The sequence below is a fragment of the Cotesia typhae genome, unplaced genomic scaffold (genome assembly GCF_013202065.1).
Source record: "Cotesia typhae breed Kobodo isofemale line unplaced genomic scaffold, CoteBio_Ctyphae scaffold_152, whole genome shotgun sequence".
NCBI classification, from domain to species: domain Eukaryota; kingdom Metazoa; phylum Arthropoda; class Insecta; order Hymenoptera; family Braconidae; genus Cotesia; species Cotesia typhae.
The window spans coordinates 11068845-11093123 of record NW_027423776.1 but is presented as its reverse complement, the minus strand read 5'-3'; the positions used below and the strand labels follow the sequence as shown (position 1 = coordinate 11093123).

General features: G+C 31.8%; 1 protein-coding gene across 1 annotated transcript; it reads left to right on the top strand.

Moving 5' to 3' along the window:
- The first annotated feature begins 13175 nt into the window (after window positions 1-13175).
- LOC141535836 (homeobox protein engrailed-2-B) lies at window positions 13176-15412 on the top strand. Its single transcript, XM_074255984.1, has 2 exons — window positions 13176-14738; window positions 14824-15412. The coding sequence occupies exons 1-2, from the start codon at window positions 14153-14155 to the stop codon at window positions 15156-15158; spliced, it is 921 nt and encodes a 306-aa protein (XP_074112085.1). The 5' UTR covers window positions 13176-14152; the 3' UTR covers window positions 15159-15412.
- The last annotated feature ends 8867 nt before the right edge of the window (window positions 15413-24279 follow it).

Genomic DNA, 24279 nt, shown 5'->3' with positions numbered 1-24279 from the left:
CCGTCGCAATCATCTGGAAAATTTAAAAAGGGACGGGAGGAATTTTTAAACTCCCTCTATGCTACTCGATCAACTTGAAAATTGAAAAATAAACTTTTTAAATTATATTATTATTATTAGCAGCCTTGCAGTCACTATAGTGAACTATAAGTAAATAAAATTTCGCTGTATTAAATTATGAATTTTGTTAAATTGCCTTGTACTTTTTTAAATATTAACGTTTTTAAAGATATAAGTTCATCCCGATGTTGTACTCATCAAGAGCTTTCATTTGAGTACCCATATGCATTTTTGATATATTTTTCATATATACATATATATAATATATATATAAATATATGAAAAATTGATGTGGGTACTCAAATGAAAGGTCTCGATGAATGTAATGTCGGGGTGAGCTTATATCTTGAAAAATGTCAATAGTTTACAAGATACATTTCTTAGTTATATATCTAGAGATATATAACACTAAATTTAATTTAAAAAGCCGATTTTATCATATGACTATTCTAGAGACAAAATTTTTCTTATTCTCTTAATTATATAGATTATTATTATACGTGGATAATAACAATAATAATAATAATAATAATAATAATAATAATAAAATAATGTAAAAAATTTCTTTTTCATAGTTAGTTAAAAAATTGCAAGTCAGAGTTTAATTTATTGTCACTCGGCACACGAGCTCCTACTCAACAGCAACCCCGGATTAAAATAAGCGTTGAACTGTTTTAAAAGTTCGTGACCTTTTCCAAGTCACGGACAATAAGACTCGTACAAGTAACAAGTACACAAGTACACAAGTACACAAGTACACAAGTACACAAGTACACAAGTTTAAGTTAGGAATAAAGAGTAACTTTTACGACGAGATTCATCGTGTCTTCGTGCTCGCAACCCTCCGGAAAGAAATCAATTTGCCGCGTGGAATAAAAGATAAGCCAGATAGAAGCCGGAGGGCGACAGACCGAGTGTCTAGGGCCGCTCAACTGCTCCCAAAAACATGCCTAATGTATCACTTATTTTGGTGATTGTTGGTTTAACCTTCGACTTATTCGACTTATCTAATTCCTGCTGTTATTTTATTAACCCGCGATGCTTGTAGCAGAGACTATTCAAGCTATAAAAATAATTGCATCGCTAATAGGCTGTCGTAAAATTTTATTGTTACACGCTTTTATTATCCAACATTTTTAAAACAATTATTATTATTATTATTATTATTATTATTTAAATAAAATTTTCTACACTTAAATTAATTAATTTAAACTGAAGAAAAAGCTAATTAACAAAATAAAATAATAAATTAATTATTGAAATGAGCAGTAGGATATCTTCTTATAAGTCGTGTGTCTAATAAGTATATATTGCAGTGCAAGAAGTGTAGAAATAAGGCACTAACATAAGAACTAAGAAAATAGTTAATACTCTAAGAGAGAACTCTTGAGCCAGCAGCAACATATAAAATAGAGTAGAGTGTATACAGTAAGCAAAAGCTTATTAGGTTCTTTTAATTATTGACATTAACGCAATCCGGATAATTGCGATCCCGTCTGAGCCTCAACTCCAGCCGTACATACAAAATAAAGACGCTCATATACTCACACACATATTCACTTTAATTACGAGTGTTGCAAGCCAAGAAGCTGCGACATTTAGTACGATAAATTCCGGAGTTAGTTTTAGTTCAGAATGGAATACAAGGAGATATAACTTCCGCAAAAAACTTACAGCCTCAACTCTATTTATTCATTTATATATATATATATATATATATATATATATATATATATATATATATATATATATATATATATATATATATATAAAATATAAATGTAGATATACGCTCTGGTATGAGCTGGCCTCAGACAAGGACAAGCAAGTAAGAAAGATGAGGCCGCTTCAGCTCCAGAAAAAGAGGATCAACATGCCGGTAATTAATTTTAGAAAAATTTTACGCAATCTTCATCTTAAGCCTGTCTGAGGGGAATTGGAGGAAAAAGCTCCGGGAAAAAATTCTGAGTACACGACAATTGTCGTGATATTTACTTCCGTCATATGATAGTTTGCTAAGTATATAAATTTATGTAGATAGAAAAAAAAAAAAAAATATATATATATATATATATATATATATATATATATATATATATATATATATATATATATATATATAGTTTTAAGACTTAGGGTGAAAATAAATAAATATTTTCGGTGTAGGGCTGTCACTCGAGCTTTGTTTTACATATGAGGGTACAAAGTTACTCCGGAATGCTAGACACGCGCCGTGATTTCTTTTTCCACTTACTCCTCTCTGATCTTATATTCTTCTCTTATTGGCTGTTGGTGAGCAGTAAGTGATTTTTTGAGATATTTTCCGACATTTTATATTTTATAAACATATTAAACTTCAATTTTACGTATTAAATTTTTTAAAAAGAAATAATTAAAATTTTTTTCATCGGAAAATTATTTATAGCCTTGATTGGTTAATATTTATTTTTTAAAATGACTAAATATGACAATATATGATCCAAAATAGTCAAATATATACAAATATAATTTTTTAAATAAATTTAGTACTAAAACTTCCCAACAGGTGGCGAAATGTTGCTAAATCTTCTCCTTAGTAGAAAGTTAACTCTAAAGTATATAGTTTCGAATCAAAAATAATTTTTAACAGCAATTTAAATTAATTTCATAATTTGGGACTATAGAAAAATATTTTTAATATTTTTTTATAATATTTGCGGTTTGAAAAAATTTTTTTTCATTTAAAAAAATATTATTTTTGATTTTTAATAATGTTAATAATTATTCTTGATATTAATAAGTAATTTAAAATTTTTTTAATTGGTTGTTTAAAAAAATTCTTCATCAAGATAATCTTTAAAAAGATATGATAAAATTATTGATATTTAATGTTAAAAAAAGGGCAATAATAATGAAGGCAATTTTAATTCAATTATTTAAAATTTGAAAGACTGCATCCTCATTGAGTTAACATATCATTATATCAATTAAAGTAGTCGTGCTCGAGGAATAATAATAGAAACCGGCAATTTAAATGTCTACATTCGACATACGATCTGAAGAATAGATCGGTATTGTTGAATATTTTTGAGTAGCCAACTGCTGAAATTAATTACAGTCACGAGAGCCAAAATTCATTCTTTAACATTGTAGCCACTGACTAAATAAGGATGTAATATACCTACAGAGAGCTTTGTCTAAATAATGATCCAAGCACGTGCGGCCTCAGTAGATCCGATAGAGAATAAGCAAATTTTTATTTGCATAAAATTAAAAAAAAATTATATCAGAGCTCAATTGAAAAATATTCTCATACTTTTTTACATTGTAAATAAGAGGAAGAAGAATTACAAGTACGGTAAACGTCATAAACAATAGGACTTAATAAATATTTATTTAAAAAATATATATTTAAGGGGCGAGTTGAGTAGAGGTATGTGTTGTGTTATTTATTGTCGTTATTTATGTGTGTTGGAGATTGCCAAGTCGAATAAACTTTTAGTTAACGAGAGGAGAAACAAGTCTGCTTCTGATGAAAATTAACTAGTACTCAAGCCAGGTGTATTATTTGTGCTCATGTACGTACTATGTGGATATTGCATTTTACATATATATAACATAATAGTCCGGTGTTATGTGTTGGATGTATCCAGAGTGGATTGAACGCTAGCGGAAAGCGGAAAGTGGAAAGTGAATGATGGCACGAGTAGATGAGGATAAGAGGGCGGCTGAGAAACTAACACTTTGCTATTATAGTCAAGACAAAACACTTGAGTCAGTGTTGATTTACTAACTACATAATCATGTGTCAATTTGTTTTTCATTTTTTTAATTATTTATATTGAAAATTACTTTTTTATAAAATAACAATAACTAGCAACCTTGCAGTCAATATATGTCTGACGTGACTTATGAATCATAAATAAATAAAATTATGCTTTATTAAATAATGATTTTTGTTAAATTGCACTGTATTTTCTTAAATATTGACGTTTTTCAGGATATACGCTCATCCTGATGTTACACTCATCAAGAGCTTTCATTTGAGTACCCACATGCATTTTTATATATTTTTCATATATATATATATATATATATATATATATATATATATATATATATATATATATATATATATATATATATAAATATATGAAAAATTGATGTGGGTACTCAAATGAAAGGTCTCGACGAGTGTAACATCGGGATGAGCTTATATCTTTAAAAATGTCAATAGTTCACAAGATACAATGTCATTTCTTAACTATATTAAATTGCACAGTACTTTTTTAAATATTGACAAGAAAAAAAAATTTAATATTATAATTATTAATAAAAATATTAATTTTTTTTTTAATAAAATCAATAATTATCAATTAAAAATAAAATATACTTCAATAAATAATAATTTTAATTATATATACTTTAATTTAACGGGAGATTTTTACTGAATAATATTCTTCATGACTTGTTAATTAATAATAATAATAATAAATAAATAGAGTTTGGTAAAAGTGTCCGCGGGGGACGGGAGTAACTTGAATAAAGATTAGGTAAGAAGAGGTAGAGGTACACATATAAATATATAAATATATAAATATATAAACAATATATAAATGCAGGCAGGCAGGCAGGCAGGCAGGATAGGAGGATAGGAGGAATGATTCAGCCGGAGCAAATAAAGCTGAATAAAACAAGATCCCGAGTTAACTTGAGACTTGAGTAGGAATAAGTAGATGGAGAAGGAGAAGAAGGCAAAAAAATAAAAAATAATCGGTGGTATAGTAGTCGGTGGGAGGGAGAGAGGAACGTTTGAGTGTCGGCACCTCGCCGCCGAAGGGACCACACACGTCGATTCGCGGTTCTCAACCCTCGGCTCTCCTACATAACTCGCCAACTTGCGGTTCCACCGGACCCATACGGGGCCTTATATTTTATACCCTCGTATATAGCTATACAGATATATCTACTCAGTACGGCTTGTATGTAGCTGAGGAGGATCGGAGGATCCTTAGGACCTTAAGACCGAGAGGCTTAACGACTGGGGCCCTCTACTACTTAGTCGCTCCCCTTCCCCTACTCGCTGCTCGCTACTATCCGAGCTGGCTCTTGCTTCGGTCTGATCAATTATTTTTTATCTACTCGTTAAGTGATACGGATTTTAAATATGTCTCCAGCCAATTCTCTCTGTCCACTCCGATTACTTATACTTTTCTTTCTATTTATATTATATATACTCATTTTATTTTTATTAATTATTATTTCTTAATCATAATTTTAAGTCAAATGTAATTTTTTATAAGTATAAAGAATATTTTATTGCAAATTAATTGCGAAATAATTGATTGATGTTTGTTGAAAAGTATTATTATATTAATTAGAGTGTTTTGTAATTTATTATTATTTCATCAGACTATTATTATTATTATTATTATTTTGACATTAAAATTTTTTTGAAATAATAATAATAATAATAACTAATTTTTGTTAGAAATTTTATTATTATTATTATTATTAAAAAACACACTTAATTTTACCTTAAAAAAAAAAAAAAACTAATTTAAAAGTTATTTCCTCATCGAATGAATAAACAATTCCGGACAATAAAAAAGACAAAATAAATTTGAACAAAAAACTACAATAGTAAAAAAATCTATTAGCGTGAAGGAATGAGTAACTTGTTCAAGGGTGGCGTGTGTGTAAATATAAGAATAAGAAAAAGCTGGCAGGTATTCATGCCCACAGCACCAGAAGACCGTCACGAGAAGATAGCGCAGGGCGTATGCCTATAATGCCTGCAAAAAATCCCCAAAAACTAAAAAATAACCCAGAAGCACCGCCAGCAGATGAACAAGACAAAGCCGGCAATATCAAGAACAAGGAAAGGAGTTGAATAAGCTGCCCAGAACCGAAGAATGGAAACTTAGAATCATTTTACGTTTAAGTTGTTCCAACTTCCAACGAGAAAGTGAACGGCAAACGAGAGCATCAGCGAGTACTGGCTCTAACCGGCCAAGAAATTTCACAGTCGCGGCCCCGGAGCTACATGGATAACAAGCTGTAGAGATCTTACATATCACGGTAACAAGCTCCTCTTTGTCTAGTTTTTTTAAGCCTCCCTCCCTCCCTTCTACTGTATTTTTTTATAAATCATCAATCATTTTTTTTCGCTTTCACTTTTGCAAAATAAATTACTCAATTTATTTGCAAAAAATTTCTTCCTATAAAATAACAGAATTTTTTAGGTGAAAATTTTTTTTTTTCAAATTTACAAACGTTATAAATATTTACGGTAATTTAAAGTGTCCTACTGTTACTTTTCAATGCTTTGTTTACTAATTAGGACGTAAAGACCACAACAGGTTTCCTCTGAAGAAAATGAGACATGTTTTTTGTAAATGGTCTCAAAAAAAAAATTACAAACCGTTAAATTTTTAAGTATATATCTTTTTTACCTACGAAAAATGTCAGATTAATTTTCGTGCCAAAAAAATTTTTGTTTTGTTATGAAGAAGAAAACATTTATATTTCAATGAAAATATTTAAACTTTCGAAATTTCATGGTCAAGATAAATCGACCATATTGTGTCTGAGCTAAAAAAGTTCATTAATTTTTTTAGAAAAAGAAATTTTGAGAAACAAATTTTTTTACTATAATTAAATAATTTTAAATTAGCATCCTTGCAGTCACTGTGTGACTACTGTGATTTATGAATTATAATACATAAAATTTTGCTTTATTAAATATTGCATTTTGTTAAATTGCGCTGTACTTTCTTAAATATTGACGTATTTAAATTTATAAGCTCATCCCGATAGTATACTCATCAAGAGCTTTCATTTGAGTACCCACATACATTTTTGATATATTTTTCATATATACATATATATATATAAATATATGAAAAATTGATGTGGGTACTCAATTGAAAGCTCTTGATGAGTGGAACATCGGGATGAGCTTATATCTTTAAAAATGTCAATAGTTCACAATATACAAAGCTGGAGTCAAAATTTTTCTTATTCTCTTAATAATCCAGACAATTATTATTATAAAAATGAACCAAACCGGTTAACACTAAATTACAATTGTCTTTAAGCACATATACATACTATGTGTATTTTATTATTATTATTATTATTATTATTATTATTATTATTATTATTATTATTATTATTATTATTATTATTATTATTATTATTATTATTATTATTATTATTATTATTATTATTATTATTATTATTATTATTATTATAAGATATCTCACACAAGAAAAGAGGCACAGCTGCAAAATAAGTGTTTATGAAAATTGTACGTTGCATTACATATTTTACTTGTTACCTTCATGCAGGGTTTATTTCTTTATGCCTCGGCTCATCATCTATCATTACTTATAGTGATTACATTTATAAACCTTTTTCCTTTTGTTAAAAGTCTCTCTTAATGTTTATGGTTATCATTATCATAACCATTTACTTTTTTATATTACAGTAAATAATTGATAGTTTTAGGAAAAATAAAAATAAATGATAACACGTGTGCATCGGATTTTTATCAACGGGACTTACCGATTTTATAAAGAATAGTTTAATAATAAATTTACCCAACGGTAACAATTTTTATTTTTATGGCTACTAAATTTATTTTAATCTTTAAAAGGTAAATTATTTTTTTTTTTTTTTCAAAGGCGGTGATTTTTTTTTTTTTATTTAAATTTTGATAATATGTAAAAGTAGAAAATTTTTAATTTATTTTTAACCAGAACACTTTTTTTAATCCTTAGAACTTTTTAAAAATCAAAGCAAAATTTTCTGTGAAAATTACATAAAAAAATAAAAAAAGAATTAAATCAAGAATAAATTTAATTGCCTTGAATAGAATTTGGAAGACCTTTGAAAAAATATTTTCACATTTATAGACTGTGGGAAAAAAGTAAATAAAATATTTAATCGTCATAATTCTTTGAAAAAAAAAAAAAAAAATTGTAATGAAATATCCTTCAGAGAAAAAAGGAGTAACTTGTAATGTTTCAATTGAAAATTGTGCAATAATATTGTGACAGGTTATAAAAATGATTTGACTTTTGGTGGTGCGTTTGATCTCGAAAAAGAGCGAAAGAAAGAGAGAGAAAAAGGGTTTGTTTATATTTAACACCAGCAGGGGGTTCTCGTTTGTAACCTGTGACCAATTGAGAGCCGCCGGGGGTTCAAAAACTTGACAAGATAAACTCCAATTCATTCTATCCATCTCGGCTCTGTCTCATGGCTCGTTTCTCGCCTTATTATTTTCTCTCTCCTTATTTAGCCTCTTATTCTCGTTCTCATACTCGGTCATCAAGCCCATCACAACAAAACATTCAATCTTATTTCTGTTTTTATAATATTCTCCCGAGAAAAACCTTGACATTTATTTTTTCCCCGTATTTATTTCCAACGGCTGCAAGAATCACTTCGTCTCGGTGTTGGATCTGTTATTGTAAGGACCAAAAATATTTTTTTACGGAAATTTATACTTGTGCCCAAATATTTTTGCTTGGAATTATATAAATAGCAAGCAAGCAAGTCTTAGATTTTAAACAAAAATAAGAAAAGAATTGTTCGCTTTCTATAACTCTGTTACAGATAAAGAGATAATACGCTTATACTATTTATATATTTATTATCGTCGAGGTATTTATTTAGGAATTTAGTTGTTTGGAAGCTAGTAATCCGGATCAACCAGTCACTCTAAGTGTCAAAGTCATAAGTTAAGAAGATTTCAAAGACAATCGACTCGCGGAGAAATTTTTCATTGTCCATTTTCTTGGGAACTCTCTATTTTCCTCCGGTTAAAATTTTTTTTTAAGCCTTCAATTTACGGACCTTCTGTTTTTATGGTTGTTAAAAATTTTTGGCTTTCTTAAATCGTCGAAATTCTTTTTTAAAAATTCAGTTTAGATTATTTTTAGTGTGATAAAAATTTTTTTTTAATTATTTTGATAAAAATAAATTTATCAGCACAAAAAATGCTCTTTCAAAAAATATTACAATTTACTACCTAACGAAATGAAACTGTTAAATTGCTCTATGTCCATTTTGAAGTAATTATATCTAAGTATATATTCCTTCTGGTTCTATGAGCAAAAAAAAATTTTTCTTCAAGTAATAACATCAAAAATTCTTTTTAAAGCAATCAAAACATAAAAATTTTAAACTTCAGGGTATAATTGTACTTATAATAAAAAAAGTAAAAGTCATAACTATGAAAAGTAAAATTTTTCATACCAAAAATAGTCTAGAGACCAAAATCTAAATTTCTTCGGAATTTATAACCGAATTAGTCTCAATATGAATACAAAAAATGAAGTTATTGTTCCCGTAAAAAATTAATATTTCAATAAAATTTTAACAGCTTGTATTATAATGAAAATACGTAAAAAATGTTTATACCTGCCGTAAAAGTATAAAATTTGGACTAGAAGCAAATTATAGGCCCGGTATTTATATTTAAAAAAGCCCATATACAGTTAAATACGCTTACAGTTAAAAAATTAACTCGCCGGAGCGTGAATAGTAGGCATTGTGGTAAAATAGTTTTGATATTTCGAAATAAAGAACACATTGCGTGTTGTGGTGTGCATTCACATTTATATAAACATAAATATATAAACACGTAGAATAATATCAAGGGTAATAGTAAGAGATGGTCACCGTGACGAAATTCGGGCATCAGAATGAGAATAACCTCGGCAGGTAGGATAGCAAGCGCCCAGGGGGTTATAGTCAAAAAGTAAATTCCCTAAGCCATCAGCATGCTCAAAGTTTTCTCTCTGGCCAATTCCCAAAAGTCTTCCTTATTCCTAACTTCTTACACTCGCCTCTGATAACAATCCCCGCGGAGAACGTAACGAATCGTCTTTTCGCGATCCATCACGGCAGCTTTTCATTATAAAAATTTTTTTATTGCTACTGCCTGTGAGGCTGGACCCCAGTCATGCAATAAACTCACCTCAGCTCGGTTAAAAATACGCAGCTGGTTCAACAGCACGCATCATTACAATCACTTCTCATCCGACGCAAGAATTATCAAGTTGATCGTCCACATATACATGAGCCTATTATTTCCATCCATCTCAATTTGAGTCCTGGATTTTCCTTCAAGATAATTTATCATCGATGCAAGTTACCGAGCAGCAGTACTCCTGAAAAAAAAAAAAAAAAAAAAAAAAAAAAATTAGCACAACCGAGGAGACCCAGCAAAGTCGCATTAATTAAAATATACATACCTCCATGAATATAAATACATATACGTCTCATTATTCCGAGGAAACATCATCATGTTGGTGATGTCTGCAGATCCTCACAATGTATCAATACAATAAAAAAATGAGCGTGACCGGGCATTGACACACCACGACATAAGGATGCATTATTACAATGGATAACATGTATATAAAATGCACACCCCTGAACATTATGTCATTATGTGTATTGTAACAGCTGCAGACCCATTTTGTCGATTTTAGGCCTTACCTTTGTCAGCCCACCAATGGTATCGTCGAAGGGTGTGTATGGTGTGGTGGGCACGTATGAGCGTGTGGTGTGTCAGTCTGAGATGAGCTCGTCTCGTTTATCACTTGACCGATAAATCAGAGTAAGGGAGTAGTGGATGCTCCCCCATCGCCAAAGAACGGTTTATAAACGAGGGTCCCTGGGGCGCGGTTATCTTCGCCACTATGTACCGGGTGTGCATACTACTCTTTTGGGGTTGGTATAAACAGCTACTTTGGGATCCCCCGGAAAATAATAACTGTAAGTGAGAGAGATGATAGACGCAAATGTTTGTGTTAACGTGATGAGCTTCATCCCCGAGGTTGGTTATCTGCTGCGGAAATTCAGGAGAGGGCTGTTTCTCATTATTAGGTTGTCATATGCTCAAACTTTAAGCTGTGATAATACAATGGTAACAAATATATAAATGTATCTGTTTGAAATAGGTCTTTTGTGTTGGTGGGAAAGTTTGCTGGGATTGGACCAGGAAGGAGTGAAGTTTATACCGTTTAATTTGGTATTAATTAATCCAATTGGGGCTCTGCTAATTGGATTGGTTTATATGTGTATTGATTTTATTCCATCGGCTTCTAATCTTCTGTTGTTTTAATTTAATTTTCCTGGAGAAACAGGGCGTGGGATTGGGTAGCTCCGCCCACGGAAAATAAAAGAATTTGTTTTCGCAAAAAAAAATAATTTGGTAGTTTGTATTAATAATGCGAATTGTTCAGAATATAAATTTGAAATGGTTTAGATGGTGAAAAATTTTATTAAAGTATAGAAGGAAAATATAGTTTATGATTTACATGATCTGGCACCATAAGTCAACGGTAGTTTTCTGCTCGTGAGATAATGGTGTGAACGTTTTTCTTCAATTATTAAACCATTGTTGGATTATTCTTATGTGCGTAACGTTATATTAACGTTGTGATAAAGAACGTAACAAGTTTCCCACTCGACACGCGATATCGCGAACATAGTAGGCGTGTTTAATTCTTAACTCCGCCCACTTTTCTTTCTTTTGATTCTTGAGGTGGGGATATGTGTGAAATGATTCGGCGAAAACAGGTTTCGCGTAGGTGTGGCTTGAATTAATTATTCGAAGTAAGTCGTCGTACCGTGGTGGCTGATTATAGAGTTCGCAGTACCATAAATAGAATCCGTTTATAAAACACGCTCGTGGAATAATCACGTACTGAAGGCATGAATAAAAAGAACACGATCTGTCTTTATTTTTTATTTTCGTTAGTTCGTTCCTTTCTTTTTCTTCCTCTAGCTCTGGGTTCAACTTTATTATTTTTGTTATTGACTTTCAAGTCCAAGTTAAATAAAAAAAAAAAAAAAAAAAAAATCGTGTTACGTGTAAACGTGTAAGTCAATCCGCTTTAACACATTGTACTTATTTTTCTTATTTCAAACTTACTTCTTACTTATTTTCAACAACCCAACTCACGCTTCTTTATTCAACGTTCTTCCTTGGGAGCATTTTAATTCCCAATCGAAATTCCACCATGCAAATGCTAGTTCAGATTCTCAAACTAATTACCCATTAAGATAGTCTATAAAAAGGCAATTTTTATTGCCTACACCCGTTGTAGTTTCCAAAAGTTTATCATCCTTTTTTACAAAATAATATCTTCCCAGGGGTCTCAGAAAAATCCTATCTCAGAATTATCTACCTCGCCCATATATACATTTCTTGGGTCGTTCTTCATTTAAAGTCTCAGCCATGTTGGCGACGCGACTCCCCGGAGGGAATTAAGCCTGTTTATTTACGGTCGACGTCCACTATTATATGTATTTATTATTATAAATACTATTAGAGATCGAACCTTCAACAAAACACAACTTGTATGAACCTGAAAGCCCCCAATCGTTAAACTTCGACCTCTTTGACGCGAAATGGACTAGCCGTTTTTAAATCAAAAACGACTGCAATGGCTTAATTACTTATTTATAACCATAAATAACATATCTCAATCATTCAATCAATTGAAATTGCGTTTAGTTCCGTGGCTGAACCGGCTAATGCGTTAATAACGTGTCACATATGATATACATTAAACGTATGTATTATATTTTATTTATTTTTTTTTCCACCTGATATTATTATATTACTATTTTGATTACTATTCATTTATCTAAGCGATATATATTTATGTTGTTAATGATGTAGGTATAAATATAATTAACAGATTGGTCTAAAGTGCCAATTGTCGCACCTTTTTCCGGCAGCTATACTCACTACCTCACTACAACAACATTGATGTAATTATAGATAAAACAATTTGCATGTTAATGCTCGTCATCACGACATGCGTGTAATCATATCTGGTGTACATATAAAACACATATAAATATATATACAACAGATAAATACTTGGTCATGTAAATGTGTCGTACACATTTATCTAGCACGTTGAGAGTTACCCAAGTTAATTATATTTTAAATAAATTGCCTTACACTCACACATTCGATATCAATGCCCGCATTTAATAAATAATAGTGTACCAACTTTTTTAGTTGGTAATTATCAGAAACATTACTTGACACTCGTCGAAATATGCCTGCTAAATTATATGATGTTTTTATAAAATCTCAACTATATACTTTTTATTTTTAAAATAAAATTATGTACCACCGTTTTTATACGGTGTAATTTTTTTAACCGATAATAATACGTGGTTGTTAATAAATTATGCAGTAAATACAATATACCAAAACCTGTTTTGTAATGGATACATACATACGTATGTTGTATTTTTGGTAGCTTATGTAACTCCATATCAGAGCTTTTGTCCCTTATAAATTCACCGGTATTATCATTGCGTCTCTTTCAGCTTAATGTAAAGATGGTTCTGAACTTGAATCGCGAATTAACTCCAATCTAGCGTGAACAAAGGCCCCGTGGGCGTGATTAGCCTCACGAGAGGCGTGGCCCAACTAGGCGTGGCCTCAAAGCCTCTGACCTTACAAAAAGTTAGAATTTCAGTAAAACAATAGCGAGTCTGTCAAGTAACTTTTAAATTGCGAATTGGTCTACGGTGATTAAGATTTAGTTGACGGAATTATAAAATTCTAGTGGGGCTCAGCCCCCACCACTGTTCTTTACCAAAGAGTGGGGGACTTAAAGACGCAGTGGGCGGGTCTTCCGCGGTGTTAATAGAGATACAATCAGGGTGTCTAGCAGCGGAGCGTTAGTGTAGGAAGAGTGAGCAAGAGGACAAGAACCCGAGTCTCAAGGATAAGAGTAGCTCCTCCGTTATAAGAGGTGGAGAGTTCTCGGAGAAAGGGACGCCGTAAGTAGGGACTTGAGGCCCGTAGTTTAGACATCACCTTCCGACGGATGGACAGCCAGTCTGACCTGTCAGGGCACTCAATCCACTACGGAATAAGTCTACAAGCTAATCGGCAATATTTGTCGTCAACCCAGTACCACCTAAGTGTTAAGTGCAGTTGAGAGTTCAGTTCAGTGCAGTGCAGTGTCTAGATGCAACCTGATCAGCCGTTCTGATTACTGATCAGCCCTACTGATTATCAGTTAAATCACCGTTTGATTTTGTTTTTTTGACTGTAACCAAAATGAGCGTAGTATTGACCAGTATGGAGAGTGCTTATAGTTTAAGGCTAGGTTTGAGCCACCATTCGCACCTCCACAATCACCTGCTCAGCTCGCCGTCTCCGAAGACTGATACCATTGGTACTCAGCACCAACCGGTCCAGGACAACGACCCGCCGTTGAGGTTCAGCATCGTGAACATCCTGCGTCCGGAATTCGGCCGCAGTGCAATCTTAAGCACCAAGTCTCATGGAAGTCCTAGCAAGTGCAAATCTCCGTCAAACCCCAAGGACTTGTCGCACTCTACAGCCAAAATCCTCGCACTCAGTTCGAGTTACGCGGTTCACCGTGACAGGGAATACTTCGGAGACTCATCTCCCATCCAGAGGCACTCTGGTCTCAGCAGAAGTGGCAGTCTTGAGAGTCTCGCTAGCAACCGCAGCTCGCTCACGGGATCTCTCACCGGAACACCCTCCTTGTCATCTGCCGCCTCCACTGCTGCGGAATCCGTCAGCGGGGATAGTCTTCCCAGCAACTCTACCAACAGCAATCAGAGTTTGTGGCCCGCTTGGGTTTATTGTACCAGATACTCTGACAGACCTTCTTCTGGTGAGTCCGAATTTTCATTTTTCTTCTTCTTTTTCCATTTAATTCTTGATTTTTGATGGTAATTTTTGCTTGTTCTGTCTTTTAGGGCCTAGAACCAGGAGAGTCAAAAGAGCCGACTCGGACAAACCAACTCCTGAAGACAAAAGACCCAGGACCGCTTTCAGCGCGGAACAACTCGTTAGATTGAAGACTGAGTTCAATGAAAATCGGTACCTCACTGAACCCAGGCGCCAGCAGCTTTCTCGCGAGCTTGGACTCAATGAAGCTCAGATAAAAATTTGGTTCCAAAACAAACGCGCTAAGATCAAGAAATCCAGTGGGAAGAAAAATCCACTTGCTCTTCAGTTGATGGCTCAGGGCCTCTACAATCACTCTACTGTGCCTGTCGATGATGATGGCGAGGAAATTTTACCTAATTAATTATTTTAGTGTACCCAGAGTGAGCTGAGAAAAATTTTAAAAATTTCCAAATTTTTGTTAAAATTTCAGGAATATTTTTTTTTTTTTTACTTTTGGTAAAATTTTTCCAGTGTATTTTCATAAAATGAAAATTCAGCTGTTGATAAAATTAACTTTTATTTAAAAACTTTCTCAGTGGAAAAAATTAGTTTAGAGCTTATTATCGTGCCAAATGTCTTTATTATCAAGACTGTTATGTTATTAAATGATTTTGTTTAATTAAATTATAATTAATAATAACTGCACACAAAAAAAAAATAATTTCTTAATATTTATTAAACTGTAAATATAAACTTTATATATTATACAATAATGTGATTAAAAAATTAGTAAATTTAAATGAACTATTAAATTGTAAATAAATAAATATATATATTATTAATACTAATGTTAACTAAAAAATATATTATGCTTTAAATGTGATCTCAGTGTAAATAAATATGTAAAAAAAAATATTAGTGTAGATTATAATACAACACATATGTTAATAAGTTAATTGGTATTAATTATTGTATTATATATATATATATATATATATATATATATATATATATATATATATATATATATATATATATATATATATATATATATATATATGTATGTATTGATGTCATGTCTAATTAAATTGAATTACAAGATAATGTCTGGTGAGTCTGTTATTTATTTTTTTTTATTTGTTTAATGAGTTATTAATAATAAGTAATTAATAAAATAATTTAATGATATATATATGCTCGATATGATAACGAGCGTGACGACGAGTATGAGAGAGTGCTTACTCGAGATTCACATGGTTAATAGTTTCGCGGATCCATTTAAAAAGAAATAGCTAATTATACTGCGATATCTGTATTTGTGAGAGAGCGAGGGTTATTGGGGGTTGTGTATATGTATACATCCATTTATATGCAATAAGTTCTGTAGGCGTGGTCGTTATTGCGAGTGTACGCTCCATTTTCCGGTGACACATTGCCGGGCCTGCGCGATAATTGATCCGAAATTAACGAGCTGCGCTTTATCTCGCGGACCAGCTGACAGATGAATTGCACGGGATCGTGTCGTTATAAATTACTGTTAAAAGATGAAAAACCCCGAACGATTTACTTTTTTTGGTTAGCGTTATTATACTTTAACTTAAGTACTGCATACTCGGTTACTCTGCTTTTCATCAGCTCATTTTTCATTATTTATTTTTTATTTTTTCTGCATTTAATTGGAAATTAATTGGGTAAATATATTATTTTTATTTTATTTTACAAAATTTATATTTTTAATATATTATGAATAAAATTGACTTAAAAAAATTATTTTTTTTTTTTTATGCTAGCATTCAAATCAATACAATAATTAAAAACTAAACTTTTTATACAAAAAATTACAAACAAATTTAAAACTTTAAAAATTTAATAAAATTTTCCAGTCATAAGAAAAGTTTTACAAAAATAATTACGCAATTAAAAAAAAATTAGTAAAAAACTAATTTATAACCCAAATATTAATTATTCAACAGAAAAAAAAAAAAAAAAAAAAAAAACATTTATATCAACCAAATAATCCATAAACCTAAAAAATAATTTATTCCAAACTAAAAAAGCGACTTAAAATTTTCGGATGCAATAAAAGTATAAAGTTGTACCAACATATTCTAATTTTTATTGGGGCTTTTGTGAGTTGTGATTCTACTACTTTATTACGCTGTCACAATATTAAATCTATAGATATATAAAAATATATAATAGAGAAAGAAATGTAGCAATAAAATATTCACGATCATTTGTGTATTTCATGTTGTAAGCATTTATTTATTTATTCTATATTTTTTATGGATGTTCATGTAATAGAATAAGAACTAAAGTCTTATTTATTTATTGCTCCGGAGATATAGATATAAGAATAGAAAAAGGAGAGGGAGGGGGTGAGAGTAGGAAGCTAGGGTTGTATATAAGGATAACCTACTGTTCGGAGACACGGAAGATCGCCATAATGTTATGTGCAAGAGCTATTGCTTTTATCATCGCAGGTGGGGGTGGGGGTGGGGGTGGGGGTGGAGAACAATTGCGCCCAGAATGTACTCGAGGGATCGCTTGGAAAGCTCTGTAATACTCTGTATACAGCAGTTAATATTATCATATATACCTACTGTGTAAAGCACGGAGGGTTAAGGGTTAAAGACAGAGGAGAGGGTGGGTGTAGCTGCAATGGCGAGGAGATAACACGCGACCCGGCTATATATATTTATGTATTTATGTGCAAGTGAGTCACTGGCCGAACGGGAGAGGGATGGAGATACCAGATACCAGATAGGTTGGATAATAGAAGATGTTCTACTTGCGAATTGCGGAATTGGATGATGGTGTGCTGGTTGGTCGATCGTCGGTGTGTCTATGTGTGCACTGCAGACCACAAACATCGCAATGGCCATTAGAAGGGCTCCAGGCTGCCTGCCAGTGGCTCACTAAATCCTCTTCTTGTACCACCTTGCGAACCCACAAATTAATGGCGGCGTGAATACACTTTTGTTCGGCGATATGCTCAACGTGTCTGGTATTTATATACGCTTTTCTAAGTGGTTTTAGCCTTTAAAATGCTTTTTTGGTAAATTTACTGGGGATTTTTTTTTACAGAGGAATTTTGTTGATTTGGATCGAGGAGAAATTTTTTGAAAATTATACACAGAAAAAAAATTGAATCAAATTTATATTTTTAAATAACTTGATCTTGATTTGAGTCAAAAAATTATTAAATTAAAAAACTTTTCTCAACTTAAGTTAATTTTACTTGATTCAAAAATTATTTGTCTTCATTTAAAACAATTAAAGGCTTGAAAATTATTTTCTTGGTTCAAATGAATTTTTTTTAATTAATTTATTAATATTAGAATTCATTCTTCGGGATGTATTAAAAATTATTTATTGAAAAAAAAAAAAAAAAATTGATTATTTAAGAATAAAATTATTTTTAAAAAAATTTTCGTCCTAAAATTTTTTTTTTTTGATGGATTTATTTAAATAGTTTTTTGTACCAAAAAAATTAGCCATATCAACTGAATTTAATTAATTGAATTAACTTTAATTATTAACAAGAATAAATTTTCCCAAAGAATCAACTGTATATTTTTTTGAGTGTACTTTTACAATGTTTAACATCCAAATTTTCTCTTTATACTTTAAACAATTTTAAAATGAAAGTAGCGTATTAAAAAAAAGCAACTTTATCTAAAAGCATACTCATAATTTCTTATTCGATATATCTCGAAAGAATTAGAAAATAAAACCTTCTACGTATGTTCCGTAGGTGTAATTGCAAACATAAAACGGCAACTTGCCGTTACATTGGTAAATAAATTCTAGTAAATAGGTTGGCAGAATTTTATAATGCGGTGATTCCTCGAAATTAAAATCCAAGATACATGCACAAAGCACACGAGTTTTGGGAAAAAAAAAAAAAAAAAAAAAAAAAAGGCTATAAATACAATATTATTGCCGACAACAATGTTTCTGTTCGGATCGGTACAAAAGCTGTGTTCATTTTAGTCGACTATAACATTTCAGCTCGTTAGGATAACGAGGATCTAATACTTGGCGCGTTCACTGCCCCCGCCAATTACAAGTTACACCGCCAGGCGAGCTTTTAAGTTCTGGGAGCATGCTATCGGCTTCGCTTTTCGCTAAATTCGCTCCTCGGTGATCATACACGAGATGCTGCCCAAGATATCTCGCACATACGCATTAATACTCTGACAACTTTAAAACTAAAAACTTTCGATGGAGGTTCAGATGTTTCTATATCTGTATTTATGGGGCGCTTGCGATCCAGACGATATGTATGAGTTAGATCGCTCTGAGGCCTGGATGCTCGTCCTCATATGTGTGCAATGTCTCGTGATTTACGAGAAAACATCTGCAAGATCATAAGCTTATATATAATTCCTGACACATTTATGGGCTGGCTAAATCATTTCGAGCACTTCACACTCTCGTTTTTGAAGCTCGAAGAACAGCCTCCAAAGCTCTGGTGATTCATTTTCCGGAACCATTTTTCCTTTATACATCTTTGATTTGCTAACCACACTAGCCACATGTCACTTGTTTTGTCGTAGGGTTTATGTCCCTCATTAGATACGTCCCAACATCTAATCCATCATTTTTGTCTTGGAAGCTGGGCTTGTAAGTTAACAATTAGCATGATGAACGAATTACACTGATTGGGGAGCTTTTTAGTTCTTTTGATGCTTTTTTTTAAAACCAACTAAGAATTTTTGATCTCAATAATTTTCATATCGGACTTGGAAATTTTTATGTAGCTATACATGATTTTATCTGATCATATGTGACCATATTAGTGGATAAATACGAAAAAACAAAATTTTTTTTCCTTATTTTATCGTTTACATCCATGAAAAATTTTTTTAAACCCTTAATTTTTATTTAGAGCAAGATAAAGCTTATAAATAGAAAGAAAAACTAAATTTTACCATAATTGTGAATTTTTACACCCATGAAAAATTTTTTTATCAAATTCCCTGTTTTGCATAATCACCTTGAGCCTTAAAAAAAAAGTACCACTTAATCTTCGTAAATTAGGGGAAAAAAGGGATTAGCATTTTTCAAATTTAATTACGAAACTAAAAAGGTCGAGTAATTTGGCGCCCAACACATCTTCCATCCAGGAATTTAATTACCAATTCAGTACCTGGAATCTAGACGCAACAATAACGACTAGTCCAAGTCCAAATTAATCTTGAAGAGTACTTACAATTAGCCATGCACCAGAAGAAGAAGAAGAAGAAGAAGAAGAAGAAGAAGAAGAAGAAGAAGAAGAAGAAGAAGAAGAAGAAGAAGAAGAAGAAGAAGAAGAAGAAGCAGAAGAAGAAGAAGGAGAAGAAGGGACCGCCGATTACCGGTTGTAACTATAGCTGTTCTATCGTTTTGGCAGGAACTGGGAAAAGCTTTTACTTGGTCAATCGGAATCCCCGCTAACAAGTGATACAAGGGTTCAATTGTGATTATTGATTAACTGTACATGTTCGAGCAAGAACCTCGGGGAAATCGGTCACCAATTTGGTCGGCACGATTCAGGTTGGAGGTGCATTAATGACCTAACATTCCTCCTAAGACCTAAACCAAGACCAACACACACAAGATCTCCAGCGAAACGAGTATCACGCAACTCTAATACGCCGTTCTACGTTTTAAGCTGGATGCTGATGATATTCCGTTCTGTTGGAGCCTCGGAACAGTCGGTCTCCTTTCCTCCTTCAGCCTGGGCCCGGAACTTCCCTCTCTCCCTCTCTCTGGGGTCTCATCTCACGGGGATCGCGGTTTCGCGGCATCTTTCGGTCTCACTCGGCTCCGAAAGTCCAAGCGCGATCGCGTTGGGTGGTCTCGCTACTCGGCTGTAGCTGATGCTCGACATTCCCGCTTAGCTCCTGCTCCTTTACTTCTGATACTGACTTACGAGTCCTTGCACCTCCCACCCTTGCACCCCACGGCAATATTATCCTTATACGCTCTATCCACAGGTATTTATACGGCATGTGCCTTTTAACCACATGCTTCGGGTTTATTTATAGAATCTAACGCTTACAGTCACATTTATTGGGGATTAGTTATCAGAAATTAGTCATATCTTCATAATCTTTCACTCTGGGTTGGGATTTCTGTTAAAAGTATGTTATTAATAAGCTTTTGTGGAATTTAAATCGTTATTTTGACATTTGCTTTGGATCTTGACCTTATGGACGTATTTTATTAGTTATCATTATTATATTTGATCGAATTATGTCAAAAATTGGGTAAGTTATCGAGAAAATCAAAAATATCATGATCAAAAATTTTTACATTATCATTATAAATAGTTTTTGCTATAATTTTGGTTTAGAAAAATTTTATAAGAGGTAAAAATTGATGGAAATTTTATTTTCTTTCCAGTGATATCATATTTGGTCCAATTATGTTGAAAATTAGCTGAGTTTTTGGTGAAATAAAAAATATAATGATCAAAAATCGTAATAGTATCATTGTAGATAGAATTTTGTAAATTTTGGGCTTAGAAAAATTTTTAAAGAGTCAAAAGTTGTAGAAAATATGATTTTATATTTGATCGAATTATAATTAATTGCTTCCGTCGTTGAAAGAATTATTTAATAAGCTTTCGACGATAAAATCGTATTGTTTTGCCTCGCAAACGTCATATCAGTGAACTCAAGCGACCCCGGCTAACAGAAACATGACAAGCACAAAGAGAGATTTGTCGCGGTCCTAAATCGCGTGCGTGTGCAAATGCGTGGAATTCGGTGTGTAGGGTGCCGGAATACCCCCCTTAGAGGGTGGAGGGTGAGTTTGGGGGTCGGCAATCGGTCTCTTTCTTTCTTGGAGTGATTTAGCTGTCGCTATTTCGCTATCGCGCTATTGAGTTAGGTTTTAGCCCTCGAGTGCTCTAGTGGTATCTAGTGCTTTCCATTCCCTTCTATTCGCTTTTCGCAAACCGAAGCTTCTCTCGCGCGAACTGCTTGACAGGATGTTTATTTAACCCAAAGTAATTTGATCAAAAATTTAATCAAGTTGAATTTTTGAGCGACGCCTATTGTTACTCAACTGCGACGAATCAGTCTCGCAATAAAATGTCCAATCAACTCTTTTTTTTCCTTTCACAGAAATAGTTGCGCTCTGCTGTTCCTATTTTTATTTCAAACATTTTAGAGATCACTCTTTACACCCCATTTAAAAATATAATATCAATTTCACCAGCAAGTTTCATTTATACTCTTGATTGAACACCAAAAAAATAAAATAGTTAGATTTTTTATTTTTAATAATAACCACAATAATTATTTTAAATAATTTATTTATTAAAATTTTTTATCCTTTCTTTATTAGTTTTCCCGATAACTCACATAATTTTCAACATAATTGGATCAAATATGAGGATCAAATAATCTACATAAAATTTGACTCATAAATTTTTTACAATTCTAGAATCTTAAAATTTATTTATAAAAAATGTAATTACACTAAAACTGAAAATTTTCTCAACATTATTAACAAAGCTTATAATTCTAACAAACTGCTGAAATCATTCTCACCACTCTGCATTAGGAACCCACAACTACTCTTTTATCGCGGTGAAACTTTCAATTTCATCGAAAAATCACTCGAGTGATGAACGAACGAACGGGAGAGATTGATCACCTCGGACTATCAATTGAAGAGGCAATAAATAAAATAAAAATAAGAGAAGAGAAGAGAGTAGGGTGTGACCCTTTTCACTGCTGAGACATGCAATGTTAAGTGTTGTGTGCTCAGTATTTAGTGTTTAGTCCAGAGGAGTCCACTAAATCGGAGCCTTAGATACAAAATAATACAGATATAGAGCGTAAGAGGAGTTGCTTTTCAGACGATTTGCTGGAGGGTGAGTGGAGCTTTGATCGGACACTCTGAAACAATATGCCACTTGTTATTTATAGAGTGGTAGCGGATAATTTAGTGTATAATGCCAAGCATAGAGGCTGTATCAGGACGGGAATAGGAGCAGGCACTTGACGATCACTGGGGTGGATACGCAACCCTCTGGTTTATCTATTACCATAAACTCGAGGTTATGATGAATAATAATTAGCTGAGTGACTTGTACATTGTACCGAGGGGTGCTTTATCTCGGCAATAAATACAGATCATTGTTTATTTTACTATTAACGAGTTATTCTATTTTGTAGTTGAGATTACGGAAAGCTTGTTTGATATTTTAATGGCCTTAAGAATTTATAAGATTAATTAATTTTTTTCAATTAATTTTTCGAGTAATTCAGGGCGAATTAAGGTTCGAAATATTTTTAAATAAATTTAAGCTTTTAGAAAAATTTTTACAGATTAACAAAATTTTTTTAATTAATTTAATTTTATTCTCATTCAAAGAATTTTCTCAATTTTTTTTTTTGGTTCTACATAAATTTTTATGATTTCAGATATTTTCTCAGATTTTATACAATTTTCTAATTTTTTAGACAATTTTAAAAAATTTCCCATAATTTTATAAAATTAAAAAAAATTTTTCCACATATTTACACAATTTTCTCAGATTTCCCACCAATTTTTACGATTTAAAAAATTTTTTTTACACATTTACAAAATTTTTTTTTAATTTCAAACAATTTTATAAAATTTCACAAAATTTTCTCAAGTTTCCCACAATTTTTTAAGTTTTTATTTTCATAAAATTTTTCTCTAAATATATACAATTTCATAACATTTCCCAAAAATTTCCAAGTCTATATAAAAAAAAAATTTTTTTTTATTTGAAAATAAATTCATTATAACTCTACAATAAATTCCAAAAAAAAATTCCCAAGCTCACCAATAACTCTCCAGTATAATAAAAACAATTAAAACCAATTAATAATAAATACTTAATGCAATTAGCGATAAATTTTCTTCATACAGAATCTAAAAAATCTCATTGACGTCTATTATAATTTCAATTGCTTTAATTAAACGACAAGCAGGAAAAGCAATAGCAACCGCAATAACTAGTAAGCATAATAACAACGTTTAATGCTTATGATTTATAATTTATTATTATTGCTATTTATCTATAATTCAATCAGCAGGCTTAAATCCTCCAGCAGTTGATGAATCAATTGAATTTCATAAATTTGTTAATTATCGGAGTTAGCAAAAGATAAATAATATTATCCCGCGATAAATTCTAATTATTGATTGATAATTGATAGCGAATAAAAATAAATAAATAGTAAAGACCGGATGAAATTCTTGGGTTAGCTATGCTGCAGGATTAAGTGTTGAGAATTGATTAACGACCGTATGGACCGTTTCAATATATATATATATATATATATATATATATATATATATATATATATATATATATATATATATATACGGCGTTGCATACTGTACGCATATTATATTAGCTCAACATTTATGTATACAAGTTCTTCCAGCAATTTAGCACGAGTGGTATGAGCTTTACCCGATAAGACGGGACGGATCCCAGTGCCTTGTACTATACCATATATATATAAATGAGAGACGACCAAGATCGTGTCCCGGCATTGAGAAAC